The sequence below is a fragment of the Leptonychotes weddellii genome, chromosome 3 (genome assembly GCF_054177405.1).
Source record: "Leptonychotes weddellii isolate Sample4059 chromosome 3, ASM5417740v2, whole genome shotgun sequence".
Lineage (NCBI taxonomy): Eukaryota > Metazoa > Chordata > Mammalia > Carnivora > Phocidae > Leptonychotes > Leptonychotes weddellii.
Window position 1 is genome coordinate 77382142 of NC_138371.1, and position 13002 is coordinate 77395143.

General features: G+C 39.0%; 1 protein-coding gene across 16 annotated transcripts in view; it reads right to left on the reverse strand.

The window, feature by feature from the left end:
• The window catches only part of LOC145720557 (uncharacterized), a 256382-nt gene that overhangs the window by 133440 nt on the left and 109940 nt on the right, over window positions 1-13002 (reverse strand). For 9 of the 16 annotated variants that reach the window (XM_081814500.1, XM_081814499.1, XM_081814498.1 and 6 more), the window contains 2 exons: window positions 12656-12888; window positions 2123-2166 (listed from right to left, as the gene is read on the reverse strand). In XM_081814500.1, coding sequence (XP_081670626.1) covers window positions 2123-2166; window positions 12656-12799 — 188 coding nt within the window. In that variant the 5' untranslated portion in view covers window positions 12800-12888. The other 7 variants (XM_081814491.1, XM_081814489.1, XM_081814488.1 and 4 more) reach the window with 4 other exon arrangements.

Sequence of the window (13002 nt, forward strand, 5' to 3'; positions counted from 1 at the left end):
AGCCTCACCCCAGACCTGCTGAATCAGAATCTCTTGGGAGTAGGGTCCACTGAAGAATCTCTACTTTTAACAAGCTCTACCAATGATTCCAACAGTCAATCAAGTCTAGAAAGCATGGGTCTAGACTGCCTGTTGGTTGAGAACAGAGTATAGAGACAGATCCAGGACTAAATCCCACAACCCCTGAATTCTAACCCAGACCATTCTGGCAATCTTTACTTTTAACCTCATTAAAATAAGTACTATTGTTTTCTATACATGTTTTGCTAGTTTAAAAAACATGATAGAATATTACATTGTGTGTATATACCACATCTTCTTTATTCATTTATTGATGGACACTCAGGTTGTTTCCATATCTTGCTTCCATTATCTTCCAAACAATGCTGCAATAAACATAGGGATGCATCTACCTTTTCAAACTATGTTTTTGTTTGTTTGTTTGTTTTTTAAAGATTTTATTTATTTGACAGAGAGACACAGCGAGAGAGGGAACACAAGCAGAGGGAGTGGGAGAGGGAGAAGCAGACTTCCCGCGGAGCAGGGAGCCCGGTGCGGGGCTCGATCCCAGGACCCTGGGATCATGACCTGAGCCGAAGGCAGACGCTTAACGACTGAGCCACCCAGGCGCCCCTCAAACTATGTTTTTATTTTCTTTGGGAAATACCCAGTAGTGGGATTACTGGATCATATGGTAATCCTATTTTTAATTTTTTGAGGTACCTCCATATTGTTTTCCACAGTGGCTGCATCAGTTTGCATTCCCACCAACAGTGCATAAGGATTCCTTTTTCTCCACAACCTCACTAACACTTGTTATTTGTCTTTTTTATTTTAACAATCCTAATAGGTGTGAGGTGACATCTCACTGTGTTTTGATTTGCATTTCCCTGATGATTAGTAATGTTGAGCATCTTTTCATGTGTCTGTTGGACACATGTATGTCTTCTTTGGTAAAATGTCTATTCAGATCCTCTGCTCATTTTTTTAAATTTTTTTTAAGATTTTATTTATTTATTTGACAGAGAGAGACACAGCGAGAGAGGGAACACAAGCAGAGGGAGTGGGAGAGGGAGAAGCAGGCTCCCCACTGAGCAGGAAGCCTGATGCGGGGCTCGATCCCAGGACCCTGAGATCATGACCTGAGCCGAAGGCAGACGCTTAACGACTGAGCCACCCAAGCGTCCCTCCTCTGCTCATTTTTAATTCGATTATTTGTGGGGTTTTTTGGTGTTGAGTTATATAAGTTCTTTAAATATTTTGGATATTAACCCTTTATCAGATATATCATTTGCAAATATCTTCTCTGATTCCATAGGTTGCCTTTTTGTTTTGTTGATAGTTTCCTTCACCGTCCAAAGCTGCTTTTTTTTTTTTCTTGGTATAGTCCCAATATTTTAATTTTACTTTTACTTCCCTTGCCAGAGGAGACATTGCTAGAAAATTGTTTCTACACCTGCTGTAAAAGAAATTACTGACTATGTTTTCTTCTAGGAATTTTCTGGTTTCAGGTCTTACATGTAGGTCTTTAATCCATTTTGAGTTTATTTTTGGAACCACAAAAGAGCTCGAATAGCCAAAACAATCTTCAGAAAGAAGAACAAAGCCAGAGGTATCACAATCCCAGATTTTAAGATACGCCACAAAGCTGTAGTAATCAAAACAGTATTTTACTGGCACAAAAACAGACACATAGATTAATGGAAAAGAATGGAGAGTCCAGAAATAAGCCTATGCTTTTATGGTCAATTAATCTATGACACAGGAGGCAAGAATATTCAATGGGAAAAAGACAGACTCTTCAAATGGTGTTGGAAAAACTGGACAGCTACATTCAAAATAATGAAAGTGGACCACTTTCTTATACCATGCAGCAATCTTGGATTTTAACCTCAATATTTGGAATAAGTACTATTATTTTCTATACAGGTTTTACTATCTAAAAAAATCAAGAAACACTGCAATCAGAAACAAAAAGGTACTGGTTTTCTTTCTTCACTATTTCACAAGAGTAGAGCTCCTCAGGTTTTTTTCTCAAGAACAAGCAGTGAGAAATAGAAAAACCTATTGTGTTTTCCTACCTTAAGATGTTGGCAACCTACATTCTAATTTAGTTACTTACCTAGCTTTCTTATCACATCGTCTTCTGTCATTGTGAAACACATTCTATCAGAAACAAAACAGAAAAATAACTGCTTAAGGATTCACTGTGTGCTAGAAATTGTGTCTAATCAAATTGAATTAAATTTCTTTCCAAATAAAAACAGTATGTATCAAGGACCAGACCAAAGTATTTAAAGAATTTAAGAGTTACCAAAAAAACAAAAACAAAAAAAAACAATTTAACACAAAGATAATATATAACTCAATAATACATAACTCAGTACAAAAATAAATAAGTGAAGGGTGGACTACAGTAAGACAATAACAGGTAAGTACTTTTTTAAAGATTTATTTATTTGAGAGAGAGAAAGAGAGAATGCACACAAGCAGGGGAGGGACAGTGGGAGAGGGAGAGAATCCTCAGACTTCATGCTGAGCATGGAGTCCGAGGTGGAGCTCGATCCCAGGATCCTGAGATCATGACCTGAGCCAAAATCAAGAGTTGGATGCTTAACAGACTGAGCCACCCAGGTGCCCCAACAGATAAGTACTTTCAATCAATTTACCAAATTTTTCTGTTATACCAAATTGTACCCATGTATTTGGGCCTTTAAAAAGACAGCCTAATGTCTAGAATAACTGAAATCAGTGTGATTGGCTTGGAAAGGCTATGAGGAAACTAAATAATTTAGCAGAGGTTGAGAGAGAGAAAAAAAAATTAAGATTCAACCAACGATTTAAAGAGAGATACTGGTTAAGGTCAATAGTGTATGATATTCAAGGCCAGCTCCTAGACAAAATCATGAGGCAGCCAAATTTGCCATTGCTCTTCTCCTGGCCCTTGGTGACTATTGACTCTCCAGGGTTTTTCCACTATTGTTCTCACTGGACATCCATGTAGTAATCAGAACACTTTGGTTGTATGTGACAGAAAACCAACTCAAATAAGCTGAAGTACCACAGGTATTCAGAGACAGGGAGGCTCAAAGAATAAGCAGTCTAGGGGTAAAATTAGTTTTAGGCATGACTGGTTTTTAAGAACTTACATGAATTTTTACTCCTTTTTTGCTCTGCCCCTATCTAAGCTCTGCTTGACTCTGAGTTGACTTTATTTTCATATAGGCTCTTTCATCATGATGACAAAATAACTTCCAGAAACTCCAGCTTTTGTTTTGATCTCTCAACAACACTAGCCTAGAGACTCCTCATTAGCCCTAACTAACTTGTTGTGAATCACACACTCATTGCTTGGCAAATTACTGTGGCCAGGCATGTAATGATTTTATTGAGCAAATCTATGTCAAGAATTCCCCTGGGACTGGGGCATATAAACCTTAACTGAATGAAGAGTGGTAGAGAGCTGGTTTTCCCTGGAAAATCAGGGTGACCTTAGCCAAAAAAAAAAAGAGGGGAAATAAATATTAGATCAAAACAAGTATCCACTAAAGCCTATAGTTCTGGACAGTGATCTAGGATTCAGACCCTTCCTTACCAGAAGAGAGTCTTACATTTAATTTTTCTTGGTGCTCCTAAGTGAGTAAATCTCTTTACATACAAACCGTACCATTATAGCTTCAATATGATAGCCTAGGAAATTCAGGCAGGGAATACTCTGTCTTCCTTACTACAATCTCTGCTTAGGAACTCCCAATAATGGTGGTCATATTACTGTTGCTCACATGTAATTAAAATTTTCTTTCTTATGTTGAACTGGTTATCTACCCCTCTATGGTTAGCCATTAATTTTTCCCTTTGGAGCATCCAAATTATGTCTATTATGTGTTCTACATGGTAGATCTTCACGTGTCTAATGGCAGGTTTATTCAACTGCTGTGCATATGACATGATTTCCAGAAATTTGACACCCAACTATCTGTTTATTTATGCCCATTTTATCTCCAGTGTTATGCTATTCTTTTTCTCCTGGACTTCATTTTGGTTGAGACTTAGATTAGAAGATTTTTTTTAGTGCTTCTGTTGTTTTTATTTTACTTGTTTGTTTACATAGTCTCTGAAAGTCAAGGAAGTAAAAGTTCAACCAAGAGTAAGCAAAGAATTATTATCTCTTCATATCATTTCTCATTGCCTATAGGCTTCCTATGTGGGAGAACAATAGAAATATACCAATTTCAGCTGTGAAACAAAAATATTCTGCATTCTTGTATAATTTTTTCTCTTGTTTCATGTATCAGGCTGTTTTACTTCAAAACAAATAAACAAGCAATTTGAATCTTATAGAGACTGTATACTTTATAATCTTGGAGTCTACAAAAAATTTATTTATTGCTGCAAATGGCTGGATTCCTGCTTGTGTGCCATGGGAACTGAATTTCTGCCCTAATGTTTTGGCACATCTTCAGTATACTTACCTCTGTAGGAGTGGTGTGTATTCACAATTATATTATTTGAAAAGAATCTTTGTACTGGAAAATCCCATTGAGATGTAGCATCACATTTCCAAGGGTGTCTTGGGACAAGAAAGAATGGGGCAGTAATATACAACCACTTGGTTACATCATTCATACCAGAGAAATTATCATCCTACTGCTGATGGGGAACACTTGTACTTCTCTATTATCAAAGATTTTGCAGAAGTGCTCAGCCCCCTCTATTCATTTCATTCCAGCTGTTCTAACACAAGGAATGAAACCGATTGTTTCATTCTCTAAGTGTACATTAAAAAGGACAATGCCATCATTTGGGGGGCTTTTGAAGGGGTTTTTGCTCAATTTGGACTGTGTGTGGAGCAAGTTCACTGCCTTACAACAAAAGCATAAAACTCAGTGGTGACAGGCAAGTCAAAGGCTAAAGAATTCGTTAAAAGGAAGAAGCCCTAAATGTTCAGCCATAAACAACAAGAGACATCAGAAAGGAAGCAGGGAAAAGGTAAAGGAGACCGTGAGAAGGAATGTGCACTGGCTCAGCACTGCATCCTTTTATAATCCTTTGGGAAAACTCACTCATAGGGCTCCAACGGCTCTTTCCTGAATTTGTCCTACATCAAAGAGCCACAAGCTTGCTCTAGCTTGAGCTTGTTTTTAGTACATTTTAAGAGTACACAATTTTTTTTTTTATATACCAAAATGTTAAAATTGTTTTAAGCCAAGTATCTGGTACTTTCTTGCCATGTGATCTTGAAGCATAAGCCTTGTCCTGTCCTTGGAAATCTTAGAAATTTTCATATGATATTCTTGCTCCATCTTACTTTCTGTATAAAGCACAAACATCTACCAGCCTTTCTCATTCTCCTCCTTTAACTTCCTATTCCTGTTCTTTTTTTTTGAATGTCAAATACGTGAATACATACTTTTGTCTCCTCTCACCATACCAATGGCAGTGATTGAAAGTTAATCATGGAAATCTTATGGTGTATGAATTATTTTCAAAATATACAACATGAAGTCACCACCAAGAGAGCAGAGTTGAAAAATGAGATGAAACATGTTCACATCCTGGATCAGGAATATGTAGACTCATGAAACTAGAAAGTTCTCAAAATACTTCTGTGATGTGAAATTTTGTGAAGAACATCTTTACACTTGGTCAATAATGACAGCAAAATTGATTCTCAATTCAAGATCATTGTAGAAGGAAATATTTTAGAAATATTATATCTTCAGTTTGGCTCATCGTTTAATCCCCAGGTATATATGGATTTAGTACTTGAAGATTCCCATTGATTTTTGAAAGATTTTCAGACAATTTTTAAGTGTTCTAAGCTATACAAAGGAATATAGTCTCTTCATTTGCTTCTTCTTCCCCCTACCCACATTTCATTCTCAAGACCTTTTCTAGTGTTAACAGGAGGATTTGGTTTCACCTGTGAAGGGAGATACAATTTGTGACTTCTATTTGGAAAGTTCTCTTTTGGGTGGTTGGTCTATTGGATCATATCCCATCTCACTCTTCCTTCCCACAATACTAATGAGTCTGGGGTCTTCTTCCTTCTAACTGAAAAACAAAAACAAAAACAAAAAGAATCCTTGAAGCTCACACACAGTCAATTTTTGCTCATAGGGCATTTGGTGGAGGTTGCCTGGATGTTGATGGCTGGATGCTGATGGCTGCTGACTAATCAGGGTGGTGGTTGCTGAAAGTTGGGGTAGCTGTGGTCATTTATTTTCTTTGGGAGGGGGACTTTTCTTAAAATAAGACAACAGGGAAGCTTTTCTCATCAATTGACTCTTCCTTTTATGAACAATTTTTCTGAAGCATGTGATGCTGTTTAACTTTACAGTTTTCAAAACTGGAGTCAATCTTTTCAAACCTTACTGCTGCTTTATTACCTAAGTTATATAATATTCTAAGTCCTTTGTTGTCATTTTAACAGTTTTTATACATCTTTGCCAGTAGTTTCCATCTTGAGATGCTCATCCATAAGATGAGCTCATCTATAAGAATTAGAGGCTCATCCAGAAGATGCTCATCCAGAAGAAGCAACTCCTCATCCATTCAAGTTTTATTGTGAGACTGTAGCAATTCAGTCACATCTTCAGGCTCCACTTCTAATTCTAGTTCTCTTGCTCTTTTCACCATATCTGCAATTACCTCCTCCACTGAAGTCTTGACCTCTCAAAGTCATCCAGGAGGGTTGGAATCAACTTCTTCCAAACCCCTGTTCATGTTGACCTGTTCCCATAAATCACAAGTGTTCTTAATGGAATCTAGAATGGTGAATCCTTCCCAGATTCTCAAAAGACTTTTTTTCTAGATCGATCAGAGGAATCACTATCTATAGCAGCTATAGTCTTAGGAAATATATTTCTTAAATAATAAGACTTGAAAGTCTAAATTACTCTTTGATCTATGGGCTACAGAATGGATGTTGTATTAGCAGTCATGTACACAGCATTAATCTCATTGTATATCTCCATCAGAGCTCTTGGGTGACCAGGTGCATTGTCTGTGAGCAGTAATATTTTCAAAGGAATCTTTATTTCTGAACAGTATGTCTCAACAGTAGGCTTAAAATATTCAATGAAACATGTTGTAAATAGATGTGCTGTCCTCCAGGCTTTGTAGTTCCATTTATAGAGCATAAACAGAGTATATTCAACATAAGTATTAAGGGCCCTAGAATTTAGAGAACGGTAAATGAGCACTGGCTTCAACTTAAAGTCAATAGTTCCATTAGCCCCTAACAAAGAAGTCAGTCCGTCTTTGAAGCTTTGAAGCCAGGCATTGACTTCTCTTCTTTAGCTATGAAAGTCCTAGATGGCTGCTTCTTTCAACAAAAGGCTGTTTTATCTACATTAAAAATATACAGTTTAGGGGCACCTGGGTAGCATAATTGGTTAAGCATCTGACTTGGCTTCTGCTTGGGTCGTGATCTCAGGCTCGTGAGATTGAACCCCATGTCAGGCTGTGCTCAGTGTGGAGTCTGCTTGAGATTTTCTCTCCCTCTTCCTCTGTCCTTCCCACTCTCTCTCTCTCTCTCTCTCTAAAATAAACAAATAGATCTTTAAAAAATATATGCTGTTTAATGTAGCTAAACCTTCATTAATTATCTTAACTAGATCTTCTGGAATAACTGGCTAAAGCTTCCACATCAACACTTCCTGCTCCACCTTGCATTTTTATCTTATGGAGGTGGCTTCTCTCCTTAAACCTCATGAAACAATCTCTGCTAGCTTCAAACTTTTCTTCTGTAGCTACCTTACCTCTTTCAGTCTTCCTAGAATTGAAGAGAGCTAGGGCCTTGCTCTGGATTAGGCTTTGGTTCAAAGGAATGCTGTAGCTGGTTTGATCTTTTATTCAGACACTAAAACTTTCTCCATATCAGCAGTAAAGCTGTTTCACTTTCTTATCATTCGTGTGTTCACTAGAGTACCGCTTTTCACTTCCTTCAAGAACTTTGTCCTTGCATTCACAACTTGGCTAACTGGTACAAGGGGCCTAGATTTGGGCCTACTTTGACTTTCCACATGCCTTCCTCACTAAGCTAGCCATTCCTTGTTTTTGATTTCAAGTGAGAGATGTGCAATTCTTCCTTTCCCCTGGCACTTAGAGGCCACTGTAGGATTACTAATTGCCTTAATGTCAATATTGTTGTGTCTCAGGGAGTAGGGAGGACTGAGGAGAGGGAGGACGAGAGAGAAAGATGGGGAATGGCCAGTCAGTGGAACAGTCAGAACACACACATTTACTGAGTTTGCCCTCTTATATGGGTTTGGTTCACGGTGCCCCCAAACAATTCCAATAGTAACATCAAAGACCACTGATCACACATCACCATGACAAATATAATAATATGAAAAGTTTGAAATAGTGTGAGAATTACTGAACCATGACACGGAGACATGAAGTGAGCAAATGCTGTTAGAAAAATGGCATAGGCAGACTTGCTCGACTCAGTGTTGCCACAAACCTTCAATTTGTAAAAAACAGCTATCTGTGAAGTGCAACAAGGCAAAGCATAATAAAACAAGGTATGTCTGTAGTCACAGCAAATATGGCAATGTTTGTCTAATCATGGTGCATACATACAGGGTATATGTGGGAGGACATGGAAGAGTAGGATTTGAATGTCTTGATTCTTGCTACAAAGTACCAGGCAGTAAACTTAGGTTATTCCATTATTTGAAGAGAACATTTGGTCTGAAAAATAGATACCTGGAAAAGGTCTTGACCTGTTGACTTGGGTTTCGTTATTATAAATATAGTGGGCTATACTTTCTCTATGATAGGTTAAGTTCTGAGCCTACAGAAGCTGCCTGGCATTTTTTTCCAGATGAAACTGACTGATTATTTCTCCTATTATTTTCCTTGAACAAAATCACCTCCTCAATATCTGTGGTCAATACTGAACACACACACACACACACACACACACACACACAAAATGGAAGTCTCATTTAACAGAGACAAAAATTCACCCCAAAACCTATCCAAGTTTTTTTCCAAATGAAGAGTCATTTCTGCCTCCAATTTTTGGTGTTCCCTGAATTCTTACTTATTATATTGCTATTGAAAGCTATACCTTTAAACCTGACTTGGGTTTCTCAAAATCCTTTCCCTTTAACTCCCCACCTTTCCAAAGCACCCACAAACACACTGCTAATTTGGTTCTGTCTACAAAACCATGAGCTTGTGAGTCATGAAGCAAGGGGTATTGTGTCAGCCAAGGAAGTTTGGACATTCCTCTTCTTACTGCCATGGCGACCACCCTATCACTGGAAGTGGCTTCTAGTCTATCTAGAAAGCACCAGGATAGGGGGAGAACAGATTTTATATTAGTCTGTAGAGGGTACAGCATATTCAAATATGTGCTAGCCATCAAAACTGCAGGCTAATGATGTGCAACATCATTAGTCTTCAGGGAAATTCAAATCAAAACCACATTGAGATACCACCTTATACCAGTTAGAATGGAAACAATTGACAAGACAAGAAACAACAAATGTTGGCGAGGTTGTGGAGAAAGGGGAACCCGCTTACACTGTTGATGGGAATGCAAGTTGGTACAGCCACTTTGGAAAACAGTGTGGAGGTTCCTCAAAATTTTAAAAATAGAGTTACCCTATGACCCAGCAATTGCACTACTGGGTATTTACCCCAAAGACACAGATGTAATGAAAAGAAGGGCCACATGCACCCAAATGTTCATAGCAGGAATGTCCACAATAGCCAAACTGGAAGGAGCCAAGATGTCCTTCAACAGATGAATGGATATAGAAGATGTGGTCCATATATACAATGGAATATTACTCAACCATCAGAAAGGATGAATACCCATCATTTGCATCAACATGGATGGAACTGGAGGAGATTATGCTAAGTGAAATAAGTCAAACAGAGAAAGACAATTATCATATGGTTTCACTTATTTGTGGAACATAAGGAATAGCATGGAAGACATTAGGAGAAGGAAGGGAAAAATGAAGGGGGGAAATCAGAGGGGGAGACAAACCATGAGAGACTATGGACTCTGGGAAACAAACTGAGGGTTTTAGAGGGGAGGAGGGTGGGGGGATGAGTGAGCCCGGTGGTGGGTATTAAGGAGGGCACGTATTGCATGGAGCATTGGGTGTTATACGCAAACAATGAATCATGGAACACTACATCAAAAACTAATGATGTACTGTATGGTGACTAACATAACATAATTAAACAAATTATTAAAATTAAAAAAACAAAAAACCATCAAAACTGCAGTCATCCCATATCTACCTGGATCACTGCTGCCTGGGGACCCAGAAAACAGATCCATCTTTCCTTTCCCACTGTAACCACTAATGCCTTTTCACCTTAGTAACTAAATTAGTAACTTCACATTAAAGTGAGCAAAGCTAATCAATGGTTGCGTGAAGAAAATGTTAGCAATTCCTTTTGCTTGTCTTATTTTTCCTTTAAATTCTATGTCTGAGTTGCATATTTATAAAAGTCATAGAAAATAAACACCCAAATAAATATAAATTGTGAGGGCATAACCCCAATGTTTTTATGACTTCAGAATAGTTGGAAGTCTCAATTCCTGAATCACTTTCTCACAACATGCACTTGGGGAATGTGCTCAACAGACAGATTCTCCCTCACCTTATTAAAACCTCCCTAACAATAATGCTACAGGTAGGGTGGGGGAGGGCTTTTGAGAGGTTTTTTGGTCTGTTTTTTCACCTGACCTACTTTGAATACAGTACCAACTCTTCCACCATTCCTCCTTCAATTTATCTTTGTTCAAGGACCTGAGCAGAACAGAGAAAGATCCTGTGACAGAATAGTGTTCCTTCTCTTTCTCCTACTTTCATTGAGAGAAATTGGATGGTTTGAGGTATATTCCTGATCTGTGATATTAATGGGAAAGACAAATCCTGTATTAAACATCTTGACACATCCTGTCAAGACCCTATCCTTGGGCATGTGAGGTAAGCCTCAAATGTTACCTAACAAGGGAAATCCTTATATCCTGAATTCAATTACTTGCCATTTCTAACCCAAAGGAGTTGGATTTCAAACTTAATGTTTGTATTACTTGACACAGTTTTTTGCCCTTCCCTACTTCTGTTTAAAGACTATGGGATGTCGGTGCGCCTGGGTGGCTCAGTTGGTTAAAAGACTGCCTTCAGCTCAGGTCATGATCCTGGAGTCCCAGGATCGAGTCCCGCATCGGGCTCCCTGCTCAGCAGGAAGTCTGCTTCTCCCTCTGACCCTCCCCCCTCTCATGTGCTCTCTCTCTCTCTTGTTCTCTCTCTCTCAAATAAATAAATAAAATCTTTAAAAAAAAAAGACTATGGGATGTCAGGAAGCAGAATCATGAGATCAGCTTTATTCTTTAATTCAATTCAGTGTGCACAGTATCTTACATTTAATAGCCATTCAATGAATATTCACGGATTTGACAGGACTTACTTAAGATAGTGCTTTAAACTAAGGCTTTGGTTCTCCAGCATTAGTGTGAGTCAGAATCACCTGGAGAACTTGTCAAATCACAGATTACCTAACCCCAATCCCAGAGTTTCTGATTCAGTAGGTCTGGGGAGGGACCCTAGAGCCTACATTTCTATGAAATTCCCAGGTGATCGGGATGGCTATAAGTTGGGGATCACACTTTAAGAACCATGGATCAGAGAAGTGTGTTACATATCTAGGAATAGAGAAACAAGATTCATTTTTCAATATTTAGTTTCCTTATGATAATATAGCCATGTTATATTTTTAATTACTAATAAACTATTAAAATTAACAGAATGATGAATAGATTTGGGATTATTTAAATTATGTATGCTGTTGCTATATGACAAAAATATAGATAACTGAAGATTTGGCTCTATAGTCACAATAATACAATTATTATTTGTACAATGTATATTTTAATTATTTTCAGAGATAATCTTATTTCCTTTGGACAGCCTTCAAGCTTCGGGTAATCATCCACATTTTACAAGTGAAGAAAAAGTTCAGAAAGATTGTTTTAAGTGTTCAGAGAGGTTGAGTGTGTTTGTCCTCAAGCCAAACAGCTCTTAAATCGTGAAGTTCACATTAGCACCCAGACTGTTTTAATTCTACTCCCTGTCTCCCATTGCACATCTCCATCTATTGTCTGATGTTACAGTTTTGTGGTGTCCCCAACCCCCCAGGAAGCAGGCCATAATCAAGGGATTAGGGCTTGAACTGGAATTAGGACACCTGGGTTCCAGACTCCTTTTTCTACTAATTAACTTGCGAGGCCGCCGTCAACAGCCAGACCACCCTGGCACTCTATGTCTCCTACCTGTACACCCACAAGGACGCGGCTTTGCAGCGCTCCGCCTGGACTTCCCACATCAGCTCGGGTTGGAGAGGAAGGTGAGGGAGCTCACCGCCAAGCCCAGGTGGCTGAGAAGCAGCGCCGGCCCCATCGCCTCCCAGCATCAAGATGCGGGGCTGTGGGCGCTGCAGACACCGCAAAAGCCTAGGCATGCGCCTTTCACCTGGAGAAGCGAGGGACCCGCCTCCCTGATCTGCACCAGCTGGGCACTGATGGGACCGACGCCCACCTGTGCGAGTTCCTAGAGAGTCCCTCCCTCCACAAGCAGGTCAAGTCCTTCAAAGAATGCGTGGCTATCTCACCAACCTGCGTTGGATGGGGGCCCTGAAGGCCAGCGAGGCAGAGTACCTCCGACAAGCCCCGCGTGGTCCTTGGCAGTAAGAACTCAGCTTGTCTGCCTTCCACATGGCCACTGGGTGACTTGCCCCGATCACCATGCTGGGCAGGCATATTGCAGTATTGCCCTTGCAAAACATTCGCTTAAGATTTTCTTTCTTCCAACCAATTTCACCATTCCTTTCAATAAAGGAATATGGTTCCTAAATTAAAAACAAAAACAGAAACAGAAACACAACAAAAAACGGTAGCAAGAGTATTAATCTTTCTGTGCCTCAGATTCATTCGTGAAAACGATACAATCTGCTTTATCTTCT